Genomic DNA, 26,705 nt, shown 5'->3' with positions numbered 1-26,705 from the left:
TACCAAATGTCCTAAGAAATACTTAAGATGAAAAGTTGGAATAGGGATGCTGCAATAGTGGATGCTCCTATTGAATGCAAACATCTTGTTGAGTCATTTCTATTAAATTTTGATTCAATTTTCTATACTGTTTGCATTTTTAGAAGTTTAAAAGCAAAATATCAAGGGTAAGAGGGGATGGGATAGCCAATAAGTACGTGTGCTTGGTCCAACAATTTCCTTAGTGTTAGCACAACTGACATAAAATTTATTTAAATATAAATGATGATATAATAGGAGATATATGGCGTAAAAGGATCCATATAACCCCACTTAGTGGGATAAGGCTTGGTTGTTGTTGTTGTTGTTGTTGTTAGCACAACTGACATTGAGTGGTATATTCTATAAAGTTGTAAAATCTGAGTTATGCTGGAGTTTTGCCCTTTGATCAGAATTACGAGTTTTGATATCATATCATGCTATGCCGATATGTTTTCAATGCTTATTTACTTTCAAACATGTGTATACTAATAAAAAAGGATTATTTCTATTAATAGTTGAGAGCAATAGGTTACTAATTATTCCAAGAATCTCGATCGCCTTTCGACCACCTTGCGTATACTAAAAGGAGTGTCGTGTATTAGCCAGGAGCATTAATCTTGCAACATCCTTATAAGTTCAACCTCATAATTTTTCAATACTAAGTTAATATGTGGATATGTGGTCATTTCTTTCTATGTTCATTAGTATATCTTGATTCGCCACTAGAGTTGAGTGGACAACACTAATATTGGAATTGATATAGTCATAGATAAGGACACACATATATTCCCGAGCTCTAATTAGATGCATTAGCTTATAATGTATCGTAGCTATAATAAGAAGGTTGAGAGTATGATGAACCACAATCAGAATTAATTTCAACTAAACTCTCCCACATAGCTTGATAATTATGAACTTTATTTTATTTGCCGTTGTTATATCAATGTTAATGCTGATTATTAATAGCTCTAAAACCTTGATCTTCATCCTAGGTTGCATGTGTGTAACCTTTCATAGATGCCTAAGGCATCTCCTCTACCACTCGATACATCTCTGTTATGCTTGTCTCCATTAGTAGTTGTATTGCTACTGATATCACTATTATCATTTTAAACTTCTAGTTGGATTGCAATGTTAGAAGACAATGATATTTTATCACTCTCTTCATGATCTTACTTATTAATTGCATCAAAGGGATTGTGTCCAATACTCCAATCATCAATTCTCTTTTTCCCTTGTCAACTAGATTTTATTGAATATATTTGGATCATTTTTTTTAGCTTTAATAGAGATTTCAGAAGCTATCTGTTAATTGATTTGCGACCTTTGGTCGAGTCTCACAATGAGATGTTCGAGAATCTTTAGGCAGAGATTCAGACAATAGAAATTCTTGGTCAATAGCTTTAATATTATCCTTCTCACTAGCATTTCCTCTAACTTTCACCTTTTCAATCTGTTGAGTAAGGATTTGAGATGGTCATCGTGGATCTTCTGCTTCATCAAGCAAGGCCTCAATAACATTCAACCAAATCATCATTAAATTTTCATTCTAGATGACACCTATATCAAATGAGTCTACATCACATGACTTTTGTTCTTCTCTTCTATTTTGTTTTTTTTGGATAAGTACAAGATGTATAACATGTGTCAAAATGTATAAAATGGGTCTTGAGGCACTACTCATATTTGATGGAGTATCAGATCAGAATAGATACCTAAAGAGTTGTGTATATGTATTTGCACATTCTTGAAATCTTCTCTGTATCTAACTATCCCTCACATAAAAAATTACGATTGTGAGCCCTCCATGCATAATGGATCATAGATGACAAGGCAAGATGATGAGCTTTTGTCAAAATCCTACTCCCACGGTAATGTCGCCCGAAGACTCTCATCATCCGTCGATAGGTGGACATCTCCTAACACATATGAAGTCAATCTCTGATCCTTCACCACAGCTTCGCAATAGGGGGCATCTAAAGAATAGCTGCTCCTGTGTCTTCATCACCTGACTACAAAAAGTACATTGCCTGCCTTCTAGATAATCTTGCCAATCTCTAGTGGAAAATCGACTCTACGCCAACATCCAAAAAGTAACTGCATGACTCAGCTATAGGTAGGTCTTCTACACTATCCAAACCCACGACTTCTTAGGACTAGGCTGCCTGAAGAAGTCATAGGCCCATGCCACCCTATCGTCCTGTGCAAACCAATCTGCTAGTCGTTGTCTAGCATCCTTTGGTGGCCCAACAACCGTTAATATGAGGCCCCATATCTATAGTAGTCGCCTGATCAAAGGAGAATTTGAATGAGAGGCTGCCATGCCCAAATGTTGATGTGACTCAAGTAAGTATGGTGGACCTCTTCTCTTCTATTTTAGCTCTTATTGAAGTTGCATATTATAGTGAATGAAGACCATTTTCTCTAAGTGACGATACAAGAGGTGATTTCATGCTTTAGTATGAATGAGGGGGAAGTTGACCAATTTCTTTTGTAGCCACTTAAAGATGTCGTTTGCAAGAAAATCCATATTGTAATATTTTTAGATTGGGGGTCGATCTTCTATATTGTAACCACCACTTAGTTGACAAATAAACAATTGAATAAAATTAAATTAGTCTCTAATGACTAATAATTGCTCATCAACATTAATTTGTACTTGCATTACGTTGCAAAGGGTTTGCCAAAAAAGCCATATGCCTCTTGAAATATTTGACTCTAGTTAATAACCTTAGTAGTTGATTCTTTATTTAATGTAGTTTTGATAGTACATTTTTTAGGCCCACAATGAGAGCATCATTTGTGGCTATACTATATTAATATTGATATGTCAGATTAAGATAATAACCTAAAATAATTACATATATTATTATCAATAATCAATGTTAAAAGTGGTAGACATTGTGCATTTGCAATTTCTTGTTTATCTTGACCTTGTGCAGAATAACATATAAAGGCTTTGTTGCCATTAGATTTTCTAGAATGTAGTCCTCAAATCTAGTAGATTAGTAATTTTTTGTGCTTGTCTACCCTTTAGCAATGCTAGAGCATTGAGAAGCTTCTCTGTCTTTAGAAGTGAATATCACCTTCAATGTCACTATTTTTTTGGAATGAAATTAATAGGAGAAAGTGAGCTGTAACACTAGTTGCTCTAAATCATAGAATCTCCCTATTAATAAATTTCCTCATTAATTCGTAATGATTATAAAGAAACTTATTAATGATTGTCCCCTTTTCACTACTTTTTTAGTATATACTATATTAAATTTGCTAACACCCGCCATTATCAAATCAATGCAATGTGTTGTGCATGGTGTCCAAATAATATTGGATGGTTTTACTTCAACAACTATTTAACTCTCTTAAAGTTGGCACCAGTGTTCGTGACCACTTGCGCAATATATTCTACACCTCTCCTCTCCTTGAGCTACACTATCCATTATGCATTATGATATTCTGTTGTTGCATCAATAAATTTGTAAAACATCACTTTTCGATTGCAATATACTAGAGAGTTGAAAATGCTCATTCACATAGGTTCTATCTAGGTATTGCATATCAATTTAATTCTTGCACAATTCCTTGATCCCCTCCACTTATTCATTTAGGTATAGACTAACAATGCATAGGTAGTTGAAGGTTGGATATAATTTTGGATCGAGACCATGCTACAATAGTATGCATTGTTTGCTGCATTAGGGGGAATTCTATAGAAATAGAAAAGTTTGACGATACTTTAACCAATAGATTTCTTCTTTTTCTTTGTGTATGCATCATCAATCATAGTTTGCTTACTAGCTTGATCAATCATAGTTTACTTGCTAGCATGGTCTAAAAGGCCATTCGATCAATATTAGCAATATCAACTACACGGCTACATCCCATGAAAGGTAAGAAATGAACACTACCACCTTATGGTGAGGTAACCTAAACATTTACATTTCTCCCCAATGTTGGTGCAACTATTGAACCACTTCTACTACGCCAATTGTGTCACTTCAACTAATACTACTAGCTGTGTCATGACTATATCACATTTGTTGTTTATACTCATATTCAGCTTAGGAGATGTGAAAAAAGCTAGAAATTCTTGGACATTTGGATACTATTGTGACCTTCAAATTCATCATAGAGAGATTTTCAAAAGTGTCTATCAAAATCTTCAGTGTTAATTGTATTTATATCTTTTCAGCATCAAATTCCTTCTTCATTATATGAATTTCTTGATGGGCTTTTGGAAACTTGGAAACATCTGTGTGTTCACTAGCAAGATGTGGCTTGAGACATGTGACCCCACCACAACGTCCAGTCATGCCACAATATAAATAGTCCACCACAACATCCAGTCATGCCACAATATAAATAGTCCTCCACAACATCCAGTCATGCCACAATATAAATAGTGCCAATGAAATTTGATTCTTTACTGATGCGCGTCTCTAAACTAGACCATAAAGATGCTATTTTAGTGTCATTTTTCTACCAATGCATTTTAAAAAAATAAAATCATCCACAATAACTAAATATACTAATATTACTATCTCACCAATCTCACCAATCTCACCATTGACTCCAAGTAAACACACTAATACTAAAATAGCAGCCCAATGCACGAAACTCTCCCACCAATGCGGGATCTGGAGAAAAGGTCTCTAAACACACTAATACTATATTTATTAAATATAAAATTATTTTATATTAAATATAAAATAATTTAGAGAAAAGGTCTCTAAACACAAATAATCAATTAACATATGTTATATCATATACAGCAAATATATATTATAAACTTATATTTGTTTTGAAATTGTGGATTCTCCTTGACAAAGCCCTGCAACTCATCGAAGATGTGGATGTGAGCTCCCACCTATGACCAGTGACCAGGACTAATGACTGTCCCTCCTTTGCTACCCTGGTTGTATGTCAGCGAGGTTTTTCGTACCTGATTCGTCTGTTGTGTCACCTTGATTCACTGTTTGTATTATTTCTTTATCTTCCCCTAATTTATAGATCCTTGAGTCTTATTCTCCTCCCTGCAAGCTACATTAGGAATCAGATCACTGTTGCATCATGTGTCGGTAGAGAGCATGCGTGTCGATCAAGAGCATGCGTGATCGACTCAGGAACTATCCTGTACAACATGGCGAGACAATACAGGATAATTTACCTGTGTCGATGAGTCTCATATGGTAGTGTGAGGTCGGAATTAAAATTTTTGGTCATGCTGGGTGCGGCTTGGTGTCTGATTCCATGGCTGAAGCCAATGCTGAAATCAAACTTTGAACCTTTGGATAAATCTAATTCTTTTACCTATAAAAGTAGAAGACTAGTGAGATTATTCTGACTGCTGGATCTTCTCTTTTGTGCTTATAATCTGAGATTGCCTAGTCATGGCATGTTGGTGTGTGCTGGTCCAGCTACTGGAGATTCAGTATTTTTCTGGTTACTTGACATTATGCCAACTAGGACTGCATGATCCAATCATATGCTTATGTCTCAAGGAATGTCATGTGCACGATTGTCTTTGTCTCACATGATGTTTCTATTGTTCCATCCATGCAAATATGTGCAAAGCAAACAAGTGTCTTAGCCAAGATTCAAAATTGTCTATTTCCTATTACATGTCTTAGCAACTTCACCCTATTCAACAGCTGTGTTTTTCTGTTCCAGGTCTTATGGAATCATTGTTTCTTTCACACAAAGATGAGTATCCGGAGTATGAACAGGCATCCCTCAAACAACTGTATCAGTCGAAGGTTTTATCCTACCTTTTGCTTTAAACTAGTCAATACACTGCCACAAAGAATCTAAGGATTTTCTTGTTGGTAGTCAGTACTCTATAAATGCTATCTTGTGCCATAGATGGAGGAGTTACGTGCTGAAGCCCAGCAACAATCTGAATCATCTGGGACGACCTCAAGATCAAAAACAGCTGTGAGTCCTCCAAGCCAACAGATATCTGTTACAATAGTAACAGAGTTTGTACGGTGGAATGAGGAAGCCATAACTAGATGTACTGTGCTCTCTTCCCAGGTTAGTGTTAGTCTGTGCCTTTGTTGGTTCCATCACGGATTGAAAAATAACCAAAATGTTACATGAATACTAGTCGTTAATGAGAAAAAAATAGTTTTTTTAGTTCCATCATATCTTTACATTTTTGTAAGACTACTAGAAACAGCATTGAGCATCTTGAATTTTATTTTTTTTATTCATAACCTGTGGCATTTTACACAAAAGGTGCTGCGAAGACTATCTTTTAACAATTACTGAGACACTTCAACTATGATTTTTGTATCAAATTCAGCATTCACATTATTCTTTTGCCCTTGTACTCCTATATTATTATTATTTTCAGATATGATCAACTGAGATTTAGAGAAATATAAGTATCAATCCATGAATACCATTTGGAGGCATATAAAGGACATGTTGGAAATTTATGTTATATAAATCTTTAATGTGTCTACATATGAACCACCAACCTAAACATAATTTTAAGTTTTTCCAAACTTTCACTCATTGTTGGTCCGATTGATGGTTGCCATCTCTACTCAACCACACATGTCAACACAGTCTAATTTAACAATAGATCAATAATAACAAAATTGAATCATGATTATCACATAATTGATTCCTTCAATTACTAGTATCCCAATCTGATCCTAATCAAATACAATAAAGCCATGTAAGTCTAGTTTAATCTCAATCAAATCAATTAGACTCTTACTAATTCTAGATCATTGCTCAAATCCTTTTCCCTTTTCATTATCTGTTAGTTTTATGTAAAAGACCAAATTGAATGTGATTCTCACAAACTTAGTATCCATGTGGATCCTGGCATGTTCATAGTCATGCAGCTCATTCCACGTTATATACCTTCTTGTCAGCATCAGGTATCTATGCGATGGGAACCTTTTTTCTTTCCTCCATTTTAAAACTTACAATCTGTGCCAATTGTCATATCTACAACGATCATGATCAAGTATGAAATTTAGTTACAAACTAGTTTTTTTTTCATCAAACACTTAATTCCCTTCAAGCAACCTAATCTTGTCATGACTTGGAGGTGTGCTTCTACCTACCAGGAAATACCCCACTTAGTGACAATGTAATAGAAGCTAGCCAAGTGCTATAACAACAATAATAACTCAAAGTGAATAGAGAATGTTTAACAAAAATTCACATTTATTCCTTGAATGAAATGAAAGTATAACAATAATATACAGTAGCAAAATGTCAAATGAGAGAAACAAAAAAGGAAAGCATGTAAAACAAAATCTGATTTTCAACACGTTAGAAAATCTCTGAGCAACTCTATATACCAACTGAAACCAACTAAGGCTTTAAAATTTTGTCTACAAAAGTGGAAGTCAAGGAAAACAGAAGTCAACACAAATTGCATGGATTGTAATCTTGATTAAGAGTTCAAAAATCATAATTCTCATTACAACACTAGAGTTCCAAGTTAGCGATTTACTTTAATGTAAAATAAGTCTCATTTTATGCCACTTATTAATGATCATGTATTTATATTCACTTTAAATTTATTACCATTTATTTATCACAAGTAAATTTATTTTTATTTTTCAGCATTTATTTATCACAAGTAAATATAGTTTTAATTATCACTATTTATTTATCACAAGAAAATCCATTTTTAATTATCACTATTTATTTTTCACAAGTATATCTACTAAGAAGTGATTCACTAGAGCCAATTCTTAAAGTAAAAGTGATGCCATTTAGCATGTGGATTAAAACCCTCAAAGGTGATAAACAATTATATAGTGTCCTCACACAAAATAAATATTGGTTATAGGCGAAATATATTAGTACCTCTTTATGGGTAGTTAGGTGCCTTGATAAAAGGTTAGGCAGTTTAATATAAGGGTGCCCTGTGCACGAAGATCCCGCCAATGTGGAGTTTTGAGGAAGGATCATACCACATTGGATCTATATACATAGAATTACCCTACATTGCAAGAGATTATTTTCGTGACTTGAACCTGTGAACATAAAGCCACACGACAACAGTTTTACCATTGTGCCAAAACTCCCCTTCAGACAGTTTAGTATATATTTCAATATTTATATGAACCATTTATTTCTTTTAGGGTGTTCCCAAGTGATATCCGATTTAAGTTATTTACAGTTTTGTTAGTATAAAAAAACTAACCTATGCCACCATCTAATGTCAATTATGTTGCGCTGACATAAGAGTATTTTAAATAGGGATTTTAAAAGCTAAGTAGTAATAGGTATAAAGTAGACTGATCACCAAATAAACCAATCTCGAGTAATGAAAGGTATCAAGTAGCCACGTACGTAATTATAGTTTAAAAATCACACTGTCAATGTCATTTTATATGAAATTCATATAGTAATAAGCATAGAAACCTACCATTATTACCCAACAGTTATAATCAATATTATAATTTATTTAAAATCCATTTCACTGATTAAGCATCTTGTGTTCGCCATTTTAAGATAAATATTATTGCAAAATATTAAATCATATGCAGGTATATATTTTTTTTACTTTTAAATTCATGCAAAATGATTCTCGAATTAGGAGTCAAGAAGGATTTACCCACATCAAATATACACCAATCCAAATATCTTTAAATCAATGTGCTCCTCTAAGTGAGAATCTACAAACTACTATAGAGGAACTCCAACAATATTAATCATGATTATAGCATTAAATTTAGAGGTCAACTAATAATTAAAATCATTGGACCTAATCCCTATACCATGGCTTAATTCACAATCAAGACAAAAGAATTTAGATATTCTTCCGCACAATTAAGCACATCAACACCAACACCAAAATGTCCCTCAAAATTGGAATGAAATAAGCTCAAATTCTTACCTTGCACCTCAATCAAGGACACTAATGAAGGCTCACGATGATGAGGAACAACTTGGATATCCAATCTGGACAACAAATAACTATTAGGTCTAGGATAGATAACCACTTATAACACAAATCAAGAAGATAATCAAGAAAAACCTTACCCAAAGGTTGATTTTAGTCTACTCAATGACTCTCTAATCTAAGGAATTAGATTTGTTTACTCAAATTGGGATCAAAGTGAGGAAAACAAACCCTAACTATCAAGCTGCTAAGGGCCGGTTGAAGGGGATCACAATGGAAGATGGGTCGGGGAAAAGTGAAGCTAGGGTTTCCACCTCGCGGTAGGGTAGAGGAAGACCACCAAGAAAATTGTTATTTGTGGTGATCTCTTGACCAACTTAGCCGATGACACGATAATGAAGGGGGAGGGAATGCAGGAGAGATCAAAGGTGGACGGAGGGGCTCAGAGAGAGGAAAAGCTCCCTAGGTTAATTGGGTGAAGGAAAGAACATAACTTCTTGTTGACAATTGTGCAATGGCTTGTGTGTAACCATGGTGTGGCACGATAGGGCAAAGGGCTTTGGAAAATAAAGTAGAGAAGAGAGAGAAATAATAGAGAGGGGAAAATGACCATTAGCTGAGGCTTGGGTCAGAGTGACAATGTTCGTGCGATGAAGGAGGGGTTAGACAACGGTGACACGTAGAGAGGAAGGAGGGGAGAAGGATTGGGTGACAGAATACATTGAATATGTGGAGAGAGAAGGGAAAAAATCCTAGCCTCCCATAAACCTCGTTAAATTCAACCGAACATGATTGAACTATTGGATTATCCCTATATAATCTTGGTTTAACCAAATTGAGTCTAAATTGAGTTTGGTTTAAACTAACATGATCCTAATCACCTTGTCTATTTGATGGGTCCAACCATTAAACTCAAAATATTAGTTCAGTTTAGCGTCGTTAGACATAATACTCTAAAATTAAATCATGAAAAACAAATTAAAATAGAATAAAGTTTGATAGGTAACAAATTTCAAGCTCCATCTAAATTTGCCATATCTATATAACTACTTTATGTGTCTAGGATGATAGAATTGTAGCTTCTTTATGTGTCTAGCAAGATACTGAAGTTATGCTATGTGAGCCTGAAATGTACTTGCATTGGAGCAAAGTTTCTTTAAATTCTTTTCATGCAGGCTTCATCTTATATACTTCTACTCACCAGTAACTTATTATGATCACATTACAATTGGTATTTGTTCAATTGCTATCGCACCATGAATCTACAATCTTTTGAATCTGAAACCTCATTCTAATCTGGATATGAATGATTAGCTCAAGTTTGAAGTATCATCCTCATTCTTTGCAGGCCATTCATTTTTTTATTCAACTAATTCTTTCCTGGAATTTGACCAGTTTTTATGTTCTTTTGTTTTTGCTGATTTATGTTTTCAGCATATGACAATAGTTTAAATGCCCCTCTATGTGAATACTATTGTTTTATTTGTGTATGTTTTTTATATTTTTTAATATCTTTGCCTCCTGGCTATATTACTTTTTATTTTCTTTAATATCTCTGTTTTTCTAGCTAAGCGACAGTTCGAAATTTTAGGCAAATTTAGGATTTCCTTAAAAAGGGTTTAAATTGTTTTACAATTTTGTTTAATTTTTAGGATAGGGTAGACCTTTTTTTGGGTGATTTGGTCTTTATCATGGCCTATAAAGAGAGTTTAGATCCCATGTAATGGATAATTCTCGATACATGACATTTTCCCTGTTCTGAGATTTATTCTGTGTGAGATCCTCTACCATTGCTGCATTACTAAGCTAATTGACTGAGACTGTTTTTTGCAGCCACTTACTCTTGCAAGTAATGTGAGATCAGTGTTTGCTTGCTTACTGGAACAAGTAAGTTTGGGAGCAATAATAATTTTTGCTATTCATTTATTTGATGATATCTAGCTTCATCAAATGCTGAAATCTTAATAGGTTATCTTGATATGTCTTTAGTGAATGCTGAATTCTTAATAGGTTATCTTGTTAATATTTGCATCGACTGAATGATGAATTCTTAATAGGTGAGTCGATATTTAACTGAAGGACTTGAGCGTGCCAGAGAAAGTTTAAATGAGGCTGCAGCTCTAAGAGATAGATTTGTTATTGGAGCAAGCGTTAGCAGAAGGGTGGCTGCAGCAGCTGCTTCTGCTGTATGTTTATTCTCCTTCAGTCTTTTTCTCCTTATGTTAGGTGTCCTCCATTACCCTGTTACCCAATGTGATGCTCTTATGTTTAGTAACTAGCTTGGTGTGAAAATTCTCAGGCTGAGGCTGCTGCCGCCGCAGGCGAGAGTAGTTTTAGATCTTTCATGATTGCTGTGCAGCGGTGTGCTAGTAGCATTGCAATACTTCAACAAGTAAACTGTTAAAATTTACCTTTTCTAATTATAGCACTAGGAATAAAAGCTTTGTGCTGATGATTACTATTTTTCTCAGTATTTCTCAAATACTATTTCTCGACTGTTAGCTCCTGATGCTCATGCTGCGTGTCTTGAAGAGATGGGTACAGCTGTCTCCCGAGTAGAGGGTTCTGCTCAAAAAGGTCTTCAACAGTGCATTGAAACTGTTATGGCTGAGGCTAGTATTTGCCAATCATTTACCTATTATTTATCAGGATTTTAGCTAGCTCTGCTTTTGTAGAGGCTGTCAGGGTGATTTATTGATTTCTATTCGTCCAATACTTATGCCATTATTTTGTTGGCAAAGAAAAAGTAATAGAATATAATCGATTTGAATATTATTAATGATATAGTTTAGCCTAGACTTCAGTGAAGGGATAGGATTCTTGTAACTAACTCTAAATAGTTGAGATTAAGATGATGATACAATTCATTTGAATATTATTATTGATATAGCTTAGCCTTCAGCGAAGGGATGGGATCCTTGCAGCTGGCCTTAAATAGATGGGACTAAGATGATGATAATCAAATCTACATTATTTCTTTGTTTACTAGAGGGTGGTTATGTGAGGGCTGCGCGTTAGGTTGCTAGCTAGTATGGATTTTCAAATAAATTTCAATGAATTGATCTATCAAATTATTGTGCTAATGCTAAGATGTTCTCCGAAAAAATACATTGCAGGGTTGACTGTAATATCTCAGCAAAGACCGTTACATCTTTATGAGAACTTGGGTGTAGTGTAAATATCATACCATAGGTTGAGTAAGAGCAAATATTATAGGAAAATTAATTATCTAAGATTTGAAATATAAAATCTAGGAATGCTCATTGGTAAAATAATGAGGTAGTAGATACGATAATTAGGAGAAGAATTAATATTATCTGTACAAAAGACAAAATGAGTAGGAGAGAAAACAAAGATGATAGAAAATTAAGATTTTAAGTTATGATACACAGGAAGGAATAAAACAAGAAATGAAGTGGGTATTGTTATCGATAGTTCGTTAAAGAATGAAGTAGTAGGAATAATTACAAAAATGATAGGATTATAATTCTCAAGATAGTGGCGGCGAAACTATTAATGTAATTAGCATATATGCACCTTAAGTAGGATTAGATGAATACACCAAATCTAGATTTTGGGACGACCTAAAAGATGTATTATAAAATATTCCGCTAACCGAAATGATTTTAATAAGAGGAGATAGACATGTACGAGTGAAAAATGAGGAATATGATAGAGTGTATAAGGGTTATGAGTTTGGAACAAAAAAATGAAGAAAGAAAAACTATATTGGATTTTACGATAACATATGACTTTATACTAGTTGATATGTTTTTTAAGAAAAGAGAATAATACTTGATCACATTCAGAAGTAGGAATAATGCAAATTGACTTTCTTATGGTGAGGAAAAAACATAGAAATATTTGTAAAAATTACAATGTTATCCCTATAGAAAACTTAACTACCTAATATAGGTAAATATAATATTGGATATATGCGTCAAGCATAGTATCAATAGAAGAAAAATATGCACGACTTCTAGAATTAAGTAGTGGAAGTTAAAGGATGGGAAACAAAACATATTTAAGGAGACGATAGGAGTATAAAGAGAAATATACGGCGACTCATGGGATAAGATGGTATCAAAGTTGAAAATAATAGCCAAGAGTGTACTCAGTGAGTCAAAGGGATGCACACCACTAAATAAAGAATCTTGGTGGTGGAATGAGAAAATACATGAGAAAGTGAAGGAAAAACGAACAACCTATAAGGTATTATATACTTGTAATGATGAGGAAAGCTTAAAAAATATACAATAGCCAAGAAAGCAGTAAATGAAGTTAAGAATGAAACTTTTGAACGCTTATATTGAAAATTAAATACAAAAGAAGAAAGAAGGGAAAACATTTATAGAATAGCTAAAGTGAGAGAGAATAAGATAAGAAATCTTATTCAAATAAGATGTATTAAAGATAAATGTAATAGGGCACGAGGAAATAAAAGAGCGATGGAAGAAATATTTTCATCAACTTTTTGATGAAAGTTTAGGTGATCAACTTAACTTCAGTAATTTAAATAAGTCAAATGTGTATAGAAATTTAAATTTTTATCATACAATTCAAACTTTATAAGTAAAAAAGCTTTAAATGGGATGCAAAATGGGAAAACACAATTGGACCACATGATATTCCGATAGAGGTATAGAAATACCTAGGGAAAATAGGTATTAAATGAATTACAAAATCAACCTAATATAGAAAATTTAAAAAATGTTTGACCAGTGCAGGATAAGTACTTTAGTTCCTTTATATAAGAATAAAAAAGATGTACAAAATTATGTAAATTATAAGGATATTAAATTAATGAGTTATACTATAAAATTTTAGAAAAGAGTAATAGAAAAAAGACTAAGGAAGGAAACCACGGTGATCGAAAATTAATTTGGATTTATGCTTGGAAGGTCTACAATAAAAGTTATACATCTTCTCAAGACAACTAATTAAAAAGTATTGAGAACAAAAGTAAGACTTACATATGATATTCATCGGTTTAATATAAGCTTATGATAAAGCTTCAAGGGCAATTATATGAAAAATTCTAGAAAAGATAGGTGTTAGTATAGCGTATATTAAACTAATTAAAGATATGTATGAGGATGTAATAACAAGAGTGAAGACTTCAAATGGATTAATATTTCCCATAAAGATAGGGTTACATCAAAGATCAACACTAAGTTTATTTTTTTGCACTAATCATGGACGAACTTACTGGACACATTTAAGATACAGTACCATAGTGCATGTTATTTACAGATGATATTATTTTGATAGATGAGACACGTGAAGGAGTAACTATTAAATTTAAATATTAGCATCAAATGCTAAAAGTGAGGTTTTAGATGTAATGAGATAATTATTAAGATAGGAGATGACGAGTTGTCTATGACTGAGAGTTTTAAGTATTTAGGATCATTTTTACAAAAGGATGAAAGAATTGAGAGGTGTCTTACATAGAATACAAGCGAGATGGTTGAAATGAAGAGAGCGTCATGTGTTCTTTGTGATTGTAAAGTACCTTTAAGACTTAAGAAAGGTATGTGGAGTTGAATGTTAAGCTATGACTTAAGCACATGAGTAGAAAATGAGAATTGTAGAGATGAAGATGTTAAAGTGGATATGCGGACATACAAGGATGAACATAATAGGAAATGAAAATATTATAGAAAAAGTCAGAGTTGCATCTATTGAAAGAAAACTCCAATAAACACGTTTAAGATGATACAGATATGTACTTAGATAACCAATAAATGTTCTAGTTAGGCTATGTGAAATTATGACAAATGTGCATATCAAACAAAGAAGAGGAAGATCAAAAAAGACTTGGTTAACAATAATAAAATAAGATAAAATATATTTAAATATAAATGATAATCTAGTAGGGAATAGAGTCCAATGACATAGAAGTATTCATATAGTCGATCCTATCTAATGGGATAAGACTTGGTTGTTGTAATTGTTGTTACTAAAGGGTGATTATCATGTCCTGTTAAGTATGCACTTCACAACAAAAATCTGTCAGGATGATTCGGGGAAAAGCCTCATAGTGCAAATTGTTTGTTGATGAATATTTAAGGCTGCACATCTTGACTGAGGTGAAATGGATTTTGAGTTGATGAGAAAACTATTATATGACAGGAACCAGGAATATATGGCCTTTAGTGATATTTCCTTTCACCAAATTTGTTTCGTGTTCTTCTCCTACAGATGGGCAGTTTACTTATTCTTGCTCAAATTATTCATATGCTCAAAGAATAGGAGATTATGGTTAGACAATTGAATAAATTAGGATTAGTAGGCTATAATTTGAATCTATCAAGATTTAAAGAGTGTGAAGAGTATTAGAGTTATGGGTTTTAGTCCAACATTGATAGATCTTGGTTTAGAGTTTTATCACGAGCCCTATATATACCAAGCAATAGATATCTTTAAATAAGTCAATAGATTATTCTCTTTCCCTAAACCTTTTTAAATTATGTATACTTGGAGGTAACAAAACAATGTCTGTGGAAGGAGGGTGGGAAGGGAGCCTGCGGGCAATAACTTCCACTATATACTTCAACAAAAGCAATAGAGATGGAAACATCTATGGTCCATGTGGGCTATGCGATCAAATTCTTTTGCCATAAAGTGGTGGAAGCAGTGGATGCAATATTTATTATGAGAAAAGTCTAGGATGTCACTCATTAAGTTGATAAAACTACAACGATTACTAGTGTAGCAGGATTCGTGAAGTATTGCTGCCTCATCTTCTTGATTGCATCAACGGATTGACTTTGTGCTATGATGACTTGCCAACGTCCACTGCCTCCCTTAACTTTTGCCTAAACTCCATTGCCCTTCCAAACTTCACCGTCATCCTTTATCAACCACATCACCGCTTTGTGATCTTTTCCCATGTTGCAACCAATTTTGCCTTTGCCTTATATGCTATCGACAAACAACATGTCGATCAACAATCATTTCTTCTGCCACCAAGTTCTAGATGTAATGCATCATGAAGCCATCTATTGCTTGGTGGTTGATGATCTCCACCTATGCACGATGAGGGTACCTTTGTGTCCTCGCTCTTCGTCAATGCTTACTATTTTGACCCACTATCAGTGACCCAGATAAAAGCATGGTTGGACTAAAGTAGATGTCGGAAGAGTCATGGAAGAAGAAAAGGGTAATGGTGTGATTGAGATGGAGGTAACTTTGAATGGCAGTAATGTAGATTTTTTGAATTAGTTTTAACCCATCTCTCTCCAAGCATACAAAGGAAATGGGTTCACCTTCACTTTCCCTCCCTTTAAGTATTCAAGCTTTTGAATCCCTTTTTCCTACCCCATCCACCTCTCTTCCCTTCGATTGTGGTCACTTTAAGAATACAGAATGTTAGAGTTATGGTTTATGGCTTTCCAAGGAAATAATGTCGGAGTTATGGTTTAGGGGTTTCTAATCAAGATTGCATGCAAACCCTACGTCTCTCTTTTGAGCACAACTACTGCTTCGAGGTTTTCACGAGTCACTTTCATCACCAACTTGGGGAGACTGTAGGTTGCATAATGGATTTTTTTCACTCTTGCATGACATTCGGCCAGCATGTCCATATGGAACAACATGATGATTTGGAGCGACTCCCTACAACAGAGGAGATAAAGCAGATACTATTTAATATTGGAGATCAGAGGGCTCCAGGCTCGGATGGGTATAGCTCGAAGTTCTTCAAGCATTCTTGGGACATTGTGGGGCTAGATTTCACTCTGCAGTTATGAGATTTTTTACCAGTGAGAGATTATTGTGGAGATGAAATCACACTTTGATTGGGCTTGTCCCAAAATCATCCCATGCTAGCAAGGTGACAGATTATAGACCGATCTCCTGTTGTACGGTATTTTACAAGGTCATCTCTAAATTATTGTCTTCGAGATTATATGAGGTTGTAGGAGGGATACTTCATCAATCTCAAGCAGCTTTTGTACAGGGACATCTCATTACAGATAATATCCATCTGACACAAAAGCTCTTTCGGAGGTATCACAGGAAACACATCTCCCCTAGATGCATTATGAAGGTTAACCTTCAGAAGACCTTTGACTCAGTTCATTGAGAGTTTTTGCATGAAGCGCTTATTGGTCTTCATTTCCTACAAAGTTTATATCTTGGATAATGGAGTGTGTGACCACTTCGTCATTCTATCTGGCTATTAATGGAGGGTCTTTTGGATTCTTCAGACGGGCCAGAGGGCTACGACAGGTAGACCCTTTCTCTCCCTACTTATTCGGTATTTGTGTGGAGATCCTTGGGCGACAGATATAGCAACACATGAATAGAACAAATTTTAAATTCCATCCTCGATGTAGTCATCTTAGATTGACGCACTTGGCGTATGTAGATGACTTATTATTATTCAGTCGAGGGATGAGATATCAGTAGGACCTTTATCTTCTTGTTTGCAAATGTTTGGGGTGACCACATGGCTTCAAGTTAATCACCGAAAATTGAATATTTATTTAGCTGGAGTAGATGAATCGACGTGCTTGCGACTTCTTTCTCTTACGGGCTTCCAGGAGGGGACTATGCCCTTTTGATATTTGGGGATACCACTTGCCGCTGAGCGTTTACAGATTTTGGACTACAGTCCACTCCTTGATTCCTTGGTACGACGGATTATCTGTTGACCGAAGAACACTTTCATATACAGGAAAGGTGCAACTCATCATTTCGGTGTTTCAAAGAGTGGAGTGTTTTTTGCTCTCTATATTATCTATTTCTCTTGGAATTATTGACCGCATTTATAACATTTGCAAATCTTTTATGTGAATGCCCAAACACCCCTTGTGTCTTGGGCGGATATATGCAAGCTCAAAGAAGGAGGATTGGGATTTTGCGACTTGAGAGCTTGGAACCTTGTCTTATTGGCTAAGACACTTTGGTGGATATTGGCAAAGGAGGATCATACCTACTTAAGACGGGTGAACATTGGACTTGGGAGGCGGTGCGCTCGGACTCTCCGCTGGTCAAGCGGTTGTTGTAGATCCGTGACCTTATCCTTACGACTACTGGGTTGTCGGCAGGTGCAATGCAGAGGTTGACAGATTAGTTTGAGCAGGATGGAAGTGTGGTCAGGGCTTATGACTTCTTTAGATGTCCCAATCCTAAGAAGCCCTAGGTGCGGACAATGTGGAAGCTCTACATCCAGCCTAGCTATATAGTTACACTTTGGATGTTGGCTCAAAGGCGATTTCCCACCAGAGACAAACTGGACTATCTGAAGGATCAGTGTTGTGCCTTCTATAGGCGAGAGATGGAGATGCAGGAGCACCCTATAGCGGTTTATGATGGAGGATCCGAGAGTGGTTACATATGAGGCATGAGATGTCTACCTACCGACGGATGCTACGAGTCTTTGGGCATTTCTTCAGAGGAGGCTGTTTTTTGACTAAAGCCAGACACCTTGCGATGTCGGCTTTGATACACTTTTATGGAAAGCTAGGAACAGTTGTATCTTTGATGAGGAACAGTTGGAGAGTGAAAAGATTTTTAGAAATGTACAAATCCATGTTTACCCATCATTAGGAGTGTTTTCTAATCTAACATTATGTCAAACATGAAACGCTACTGATTATCGGGTATTGTACTCTTGACTTGCTTTGATATATACATTTTACTTATCAAAAAAACTATTGCTGACATAGGGAAACTACACAATGTGACTATCGCTCCATCCTCTGTCCTATGCGAGGGAGAACGTATAGCTCCACTAGTGAGACACCTCTGTGCAACACCTCTCTTTTACCTTGTTAAGATGTATGCCTCACATGATTGCCTTGCCACCTCTTCATGCTCGTTGCATATCAGCACAATCTCTATTCTGCAAATTCTGGCCATCACCACTTTTGTAGTTTTCTCCAGTTTTATCTACTCTCCTAGGCATCTACAGTATGCTATCCCCTCCAGCCTAGATCTGATCTGGATTGTGTTTCAAGAGACCTTGAGCAAAACTTACTCTTCTTGTGCACTAATCTGCTCGTTCCCTTACCTTGGCCTGGACAAGCATCGTCTCCTTCAACTACTACTATATTGCATCCAAACAAGCCTCTGCTGCATTGTAAGTTAACAATGCTTTCTATGGTTGCTCGAGAAAAAACCTTCTCGTCCATTCCGATATCAGTTGTAAAACTGCCTCTAACTGCTGCTCCTCTTGCTCAGTGTCTGCACCACTTTCCTCTACACATGAGTTCATCACCATAAGCTGCACTTGCAACGTTGATCTTCCTCCTAGGATCCCTATATATTGATCCTTGCATCGCCGGCGAACTAATTTCCTCTTGCATTACCTTTGACCTTCCAAATTTATTCGATATGTCTCCCCTTCCTGGAGAGTCTTCTTTCTTATCTCTTTCCCTTCTCTCTTTCTGATCAAGATTAGACCATACCTCTTCTTTTTCTTAACATTCAAATACAATATTCTTGTAAAATTTGTTGACTTTCTCTCTCAAATCTAGATCTTCCCCATCTTCTCTATCTCCTTATTTTTATGCTTCTGTTCTAATTTCTTTCATAGTTTGAAATCAAATCAATTCAATTCCATTTGCGTGTTACATTTGTCACTTGAGCTACTAAACACTTTGAATAAAGAAAATGCTTGGTTCTTAGTTTGCTACTTCTAGTAAAATGTTATGTTATTCTATGTATCTCCAGTGAAAGCCTGAACAGCAACAATGTCTTATTATCAAATTTCTACTTCCAGCACAGGCACAGGGTTGAGTCCTGCTATTCATCTTCCTTCAGCACCCTTAAGATCTTCTTTTCTGTTCCGTCAGTTTAGTGCTGTATGTGCCACTCTAGGTACAAGCTCACCTGAGTGATTTATTTCTAAGATATTTCTTCTTTTCTTTATATTTTCTTTTTTGTGTGTGTTGTTCTAAGGTCGAAGGTATTGTTGTGCGCTGATAGAAGGTAAAAGGGGTTATTGGCGGTGCTTCCTTAACTCCTTAATATCATATTCCCTGTGTGCAAGAATATTTTCGTTTCATTATGGTCATCTTAACTTACACTTTGTAGATCATGTAAGGAGCTTGATATAAATATTATCTATGCTCTAACTTGAGGGAGATATCTCGAGGGTTAATGTTAATAGTTTTAGAGTTATTGGTTTAAGCCAACATTAATTGTTCTAGGTTTAGGGATTTAATGAATAGAAGGAGATAGAGAAAAATATTAGATGTATCACTATCTTTCATGACTCAAGATATCACTTTAAACAGAGATCAGTGGTTGTAACATATCATGTAGTAGATGAAAATGGGTTTTAACTAGTTGTTCTTGTTTTAATTAGCGATATTGGCTTGGAGATTTGCAAGTCTTGAGGTTGAGTTGTTCACGAGAATAAATATGTTATGGGCTCATATTGGTTCATTATAAAACCCTACTGAGTCTCAATCTAGTATTGCTAGATATGTCAACGTGAATTGTGAAATGTATAAGCTCTATTCTTTGCAGTTCATGAAGATTCATGTGTTACACAAACATATCTTGGATCTTTGGGTTCTGCAGATTGATCCCCAACAATTTTGGACAGGACATCAGTCTCTTTGAAAAACATTGGAATTTCTAGGACAACATCTAGGCTATGCAAGTTTTATTCACCCAAACATTTTTTTTTCCTATGTTGAATATAAAGTATATATCAGTTGCCACAAGTGGCAAACCTAGGTGCTTATGTAATTACAATTTTTCAACTTAAAATGTTACCTTTTTGATAGCTTAAAGTTTTACTTAGTCGTGATTATCTCATGAGTTTCCAAATGCGCTATGTAGCCACATATACGTTGCCATTGTACATTGTGTGACAACCCTTGCAAGTCTCAAGTTCCCTGTATTTTAATGTTCAACTAACCTAGCATGTCTTCATCTTTCTTTTTTCATTGTTCTTTCTTCACTCAGGAAACTTTTAATTCTTAATTTCTATGTATATACTATCTGGATTTCATTTATTTTAGATGTCTTTTTTTACAGGTTGAGCGATTGCTATCTTCAGAGCAGAAAACTACAGACTACCGGACTCCTGATGATGGAAATGCTCCTGATCATCGACCGACAAATGCTTGCATAAGGTGCATATAAATTAATGTTGAATGGATTTTGTAGAAGCAGTTCAAATATGACTACAAATGTGCCTATTGGTCGTCTTCAGAGTTGTTGCATACCTATCTCGAGTGCTTGAATCTGCATTCAATGCTTTAGAAGGTCTCAACAAACAGTCATTTTTGACTGATCTGGTAATTTATTTTTAATTTAATTCTCAATATCATTGTAGAATCTTTCACTATTGATACTATTCTCTGGCATATTTGCAAATTGTGCTTGTACAAGTTGGTTAATGCATCGTTGCTAGGTTTATAGTTCTCTTAATATTTAGTGTTCTAGATACTGATTTCTATCCATGCTTGTATTTCCAAGGACTTGAATTTCAGTTTCATCAATGAAATTCCTTGGACCTCTGACACTGGCATAGTATGATTTTGTACCATCACAAAATGAGATGGTAATGACTAAAATTTCTGTTCATTGAAACGCTGGGACCAACAAATATTGGATGTGTCTGTATTATTTGAACCAATCAATTATAGTTATCATCGTCAAGTCATATTTGTCCCAATTATTTGGGTTGACTTCATGGATGATATCCCTCCATTAAGCTCGCTTGCAAAGTTATTTTGCTAGTAAAATTAAAATAAATCATATTATTTTTTTACATATCTAGAATGATTTTGACTGGACAATGTGGATCTCAATTAGATTCGACAAGATCTTCATTAGAGTATGTTGATTTGTCTAAAATTTTGAAAAAACCATGCATTGCATTTTCCTACTGATCAAAACCAGAAACTACAGTTCATTGAAGTAGAAGATGTAAAAAATCTTGGAACTGACTTTGTATTTGATTTAAAGAAAAGGCATCCCTTGCTAATGAAAACTTGCTTGATTAGTTTGGGCAGAAAAGAGGTCTTCTTGATAGAGAAGAAATGCAAGAGAATCGCATGAGGAAAGCTTAGGTCAATCTGTGTAGTCTTAGTGTCCACTGTCCAGTATAACCTTGGATTGCGAGATTGAACTGAGTAAAGATAATTGAGGATGAACCACAGAATCCTAGAGTAATATAATTAAGATTCTGAAATGTTAGCTTCAGATTTTTCGTAGTTTAGGAAAACAGGATTCGCCAAGGGGGCCCATACCGCCCAAGGGACCGCCGATTGGGCCGCCAATTGGGCCGCTAGTTGGGCCGCCCAAGGGGCCGAGGGGCCGGGTCATTTTGAAGCAAACTGGATGAGATTAGATTTTTAGGAACTTAGTGATAAGGGGCCTTAGTGAGAAGGTTTCAAGTTACACACCCAAACTCTAACCTACCTAACGGAACTTAACTAGTTCAGATTGGTTTAACATTGGTTCAGCCATAACCCCCAAACTGGGTCCAAGTTGATCCAGGCTTGAACATAATACCTAATACAATTCTCAGTTGGTCAATCTAACACTACTGAACCCAAATTAGATTAAATCAGCCTTTAAAAAAGTTCCTATTAATAATCTCAGTTGATCCAGCCTTAATTAATCTCAGTTCCTATTAATAATCCTCAATAAGCTGTTCTAATCCATTAACTAGCTGTAACTAAACCTTGTTTTATAAGAATATAAAATTGTAACATGTAAGTTATATATGTAGTCGTTTTGAGATAATTAAATAATCTCATTCCAAGTTGGTTTTACATACAATTTTGCTTTCCTTATTATGCATGTGTTTTAGGCACAATGTTATATTATTATTACTAGTTCTATCAATTATGTATTTCATTTTCATTACTTGAATTAGGCTCTTTATCACGCATATGGAGCTTTGTCTCACTAGTGTTATCACATGCCAAAATATCAAGTATCACACATGCCACCCTTGTATTTGTCTTAACATGTTGGAGTGGTACATCCTGCTCTTATAATACGACACTTGAATTGAAACATACTTTTGATAACTTGATAAGTTGGTGAATTATCATTTCAGGGAAATCGCCTACACAAGGGGTTAGTTAACCATTGGCAGAAGTTCACTTTTAGTCCAAGGTAATTCTGACTACATAATCCACAGTGACCTCTTATACTTATTCAAGTTAGTTTTTTTAGCACATATAAGCTCTATTTAATTATTGTAGGACAATTATAGAGTTTACGTAAATATAGTCATCCTTTTTTGAAATATTAATGTCCCTTATATAATTTGCTAAATTTGTACTTATAATGATGATGTAATCATCCTTATCAATATTTTCCCAAACATGTTAAATATGAGGATAAGAAAATTCTCTTACTTGAGGTACTTATATGTGCTGCATTATTTCCCACATGTAGCAACTTGTATGCATAGTTTTCGCCCATGGGGTAGGGTTGAGTTGGTTATTGTGGGCAAGGGTCGAATCTCAACGAAGTCAAGAAAAATATCCTCCCCCACAGTGGCCAATTACAACTTCTCGATTTACCTCCGCACAGATGGTCGTGGGACCGCTAGAGTAACGGATTTCACCACATAGTTTTCATCTTTACCTTATAGCTTACTTGTGATCTCTTAATAAAGCAGTTGTTAAAAGGACACTGAAACTCGATCTTGAATTTTTTTTGTCTTTTTCACTCTTTTAGTCAATTTAAGGCTAAAACTCAGATAAATCCTCCTTTATGTTCAACATCTTCCAATGAATTCTTAGAAATCACTTAATTTGTAGTCTTCTTAATTTGTCCCATAGCAGTAAACATAAACATATTTATAGTCTTCTTAATCAAACTACTACTTAATTTGCCCCACGATAGCGGTCAGTAGTCCTATCAAGTATCTTTGTATTCCCTACATTTTGTAGTCTTTGCTCATTCTACCACTAGAAATAAGCAAGCATTTTTATCCATAAGTATTTTTATCTTTGTATTCTAAAGCTGTCAACGTTCCACATTTTCCTTAAACAATGTTGATATTAACTCGACGTCTTGACCATTCTTTATGCTTAAGGCTTTTCCATCCTTGAAATTTTATCAGCTCTTATATCATTTGCTTGAAACTTCTCAATGAAAATTTCCTTATACCTTCGCTTTAAAAAAAATTCAAGTGCCAATTTTTGCTGTGCTGGTGATTTTTTTTTTAAAAAATCCAAGTATCTCTTAAAGCGGATAATCCACTCTACTGTTGATTTAATATAACTTTTGAAAGAAAAAAATGATTGATACGTGAAGATACGAGAATAATAAGAGTCATAGATTTCTCAGTTCGGGCAAATATATTTGTCACGACCAAAGGCCAAATAAGCAGACTAGCAAGGGGGTGAGTGTGCACACTGACTGAACTTCTAGCAGGCTAACCATAATTGAAGCACCCAAACCCCATAAATCCAAGTGAACATTCAAGGCCTTGCTCAGATCCAACCTGAGATTGTTGAAATATAATCCATTTGATTGCTTATTGAGTGAGGTTCTCACTGTGAATGTATTTCTGCAGCGGTGGACTGCGGTTGAAACGTGACATTACTGAGTATGGGGAGTTTGTTCGTAGCTTCAGTGCTCCTTCCATAGACGAAAAGTTTGAGCTGTTGGGCATGTATGTTTGTACCTGTATATCCATTTTACATTCGAGGTATGAATTTCGACAGACTAACATAATGGTTAATTTGCAGAGTGGCAAATTGCTTTATCGTGGCGCCTGAAAGCCTTGCTTCCCTATTTGAGGGTACTCCTTCAAGCATCAGGAAAGATGCATTAAGGTACTTTCTCAACAAATTTCTAACTGACAAAATTAACCATATTCACCAAGAACAACAATACATGGTTGATTTGCATTGACTCAATGATTCTATGCACTTTGTAGGTTCATTCAACTACGTGACGACTTCAAAACCGCTAAAATTTCATCTATGCTTCACGGCTTTATGTCGGATTCATAGTTTATGATGTTTAGTCGGAGTTAACGATCTTTCAGCAACTGGGACCTATTAGGTAGAGTGACATGTTCGACCCAACATTTATGTTTCATAGTTTACCCAACATTTACATGCAATTTTCCTGTCTACTAGAATAAGATATTTGTTACACTTTAAGTTTGTTCAGAATCTTAATTTGCCTAAAGGAGTTCATCACATCTTTTCCTTTGGGACTCAAAACTGTGAAATCTGCGAATGCATGTTTACAGGAAAAATGTCATACAAGTTCAAAACCGTATTTTTGATGAGTTTTTTGTGTTATTCTAGTTTGAACCGTGTCCCGATAAGTTCGATCTTTTTCGGTTTTGTTATGTCCCTATGCTTTGCAGAATTACTTCACTTCATGGTTTAAGATGTCCCTATTTCTAATCTTTACCCGAAAAGGTCTCTTCTTTATGCATTATGGTTGAAAAGCTTCTTCATACATTACTCGATATGGTCTCTTCAATCTTTTTATCCATTGTACATTCTATCTAGGGTCAGACACATGCGTCGAGTCATATCTCAACATATCCATGATTTGAGTCGAGCATGATCTGATCTGTGAACACGGATCGTTTGGGACCGTTTTAATGGTAAACTTTGAGTGATTATAATTTTTGATTTGGATTGAATCACGAGGTCTATAATATTTTAAAAATATTTTTTATATTTAAGTCAAACTCAAGTTTATATGGTACTCAACTCAACCGACAAATTGACTGCACGTCACCAACCCAGGACATACACCATATCAAACTCCATGCGATTTAATGCGCTGCCCAAGTTTTGCTGGCATTTTAAGCCAAAATTTCTTTGATATCTCTGGCCTCCACGTCCAGTCTTTGATGTTAGTTTCAGATAATCATTCATATATTGAATGATATCTTTTAAATTGTTGCATGATAATTTTTTCAAGTCTCGGAAGGTTTCATTTTGAATTACTGTTGATCCCTAGGCAGGGTCTTCCATAGAAAACACAGTTCTTATCTGAGATAAAATATTTTGTGTTCCATCTCTTTCATCTGATGCTGTAATTAAGACTTCATATTCATCTGGATAAGTCATTTGTCATTGTATCCAGACTAACTTTTCCACTTCTCCCAAGAGATTTTCTATAAATTCTACCTTGTCTCGAGGGTCAGTGATTCCTTGAGAGGCTACAAAATACACAATCGACTAACCCAATCCAATTTCCACACTTTTCATTCTCATTTTTAATTTTGAAAACTGGATTGTTTTTAATTTCAATTCTATAATTATAATAGGAGGTTCGACAAATTAATTATTTGAGATTTTAAATAAATAGTTCACCAATTATATAATATATAAATACTATCAAACTTGACTCATTGATATTTATTTATTTTGTGAAAAAAGTTTATAAATAATTTTGAATAAAATTATGCAAAAATAGCTAAGTACAAATGAGACACCACTTTCATAATTTCCAAATAGAAAAGTCCTTTAATTAAAATGAAAAAAACGGGAATACATTATTCCATTATTGAAAAATAATTGATTCTTCCCCTACTAATTAGATCTGACTACAATTCAAAATTAACAATTCGATAGCTCAAAATTGTCAATTCGACGATTCAAAATCATCCATTCTATATTTTTTGACAGGTAGATTCTTAATTTTAATCATCTAAGACAGTTATAATTTATGATTCAGAATCATTAATTTATGATTCACTATGATTCAAAATTATTATTATTAAAAAATAATTAAATTTATAAATTTATAAAAATATATATAAAAAAGATTTATATTTATTTAAATTATCTACGCATCCTGTTAGAAGTTTCTGCTCTAGGATCAAAATAATGAACAT

At 34.8% G+C, this 26,705-nt stretch overlaps 1 protein-coding gene across 1 annotated transcript in view; it reads left to right on the top strand.

Moving 5' to 3' along the window:
* The window catches only part of LOC141830634 (exocyst complex component 5-like), a 42,321-nt gene extending 17,391 nt beyond the window's left edge, over positions 1–24,930 (top strand). Inside the window, exons 13-24 of the mRNA XM_074718041.1 lie at positions 5,692–5,777; positions 5,884–6,054; positions 10,733–10,786; positions 10,957–11,085; positions 11,199–11,291; positions 11,371–11,511; positions 20,900–20,997; positions 21,078–21,162; positions 22,938–22,996; positions 24,411–24,509; positions 24,586–24,672; positions 24,777–24,930. Of these exons, the coding sequence (XP_074574142.1) occupies positions 5,692–5,777; positions 5,884–6,054; positions 10,733–10,786; positions 10,957–11,085; positions 11,199–11,291; positions 11,371–11,511; positions 20,900–20,997; positions 21,078–21,162; positions 22,938–22,996; positions 24,411–24,509; positions 24,586–24,672; positions 24,777–24,852 (1,178 nt within the window). The 3' untranslated portion in view covers positions 24,853–24,930. The remainder of the gene's footprint in view (positions 1–5,691; positions 5,778–5,883; positions 6,055–10,732; positions 10,787–10,956; positions 11,086–11,198; positions 11,292–11,370; positions 11,512–20,899; positions 20,998–21,077; positions 21,163–22,937; positions 22,997–24,410; positions 24,510–24,585; positions 24,673–24,776) is intronic.
* Positions 24,931–26,705: the final 1,775 nt, after the last annotated feature.

The sequence above is a fragment of the Curcuma longa genome, chromosome 6 (genome assembly GCF_044706935.1).
Source record: "Curcuma longa cultivar G26 ecotype Majalengka, Jawa Barat chromosome 6, ITB_CL_G26_1.1, whole genome shotgun sequence".
In the NCBI taxonomy this organism is placed as follows: domain Eukaryota; kingdom Viridiplantae; phylum Streptophyta; class Magnoliopsida; order Zingiberales; family Zingiberaceae; genus Curcuma; species Curcuma longa.
The sequence above is the reverse complement of the archived record's forward strand: the minus strand, read 5'-3'. Positions and strand labels throughout refer to the sequence as shown.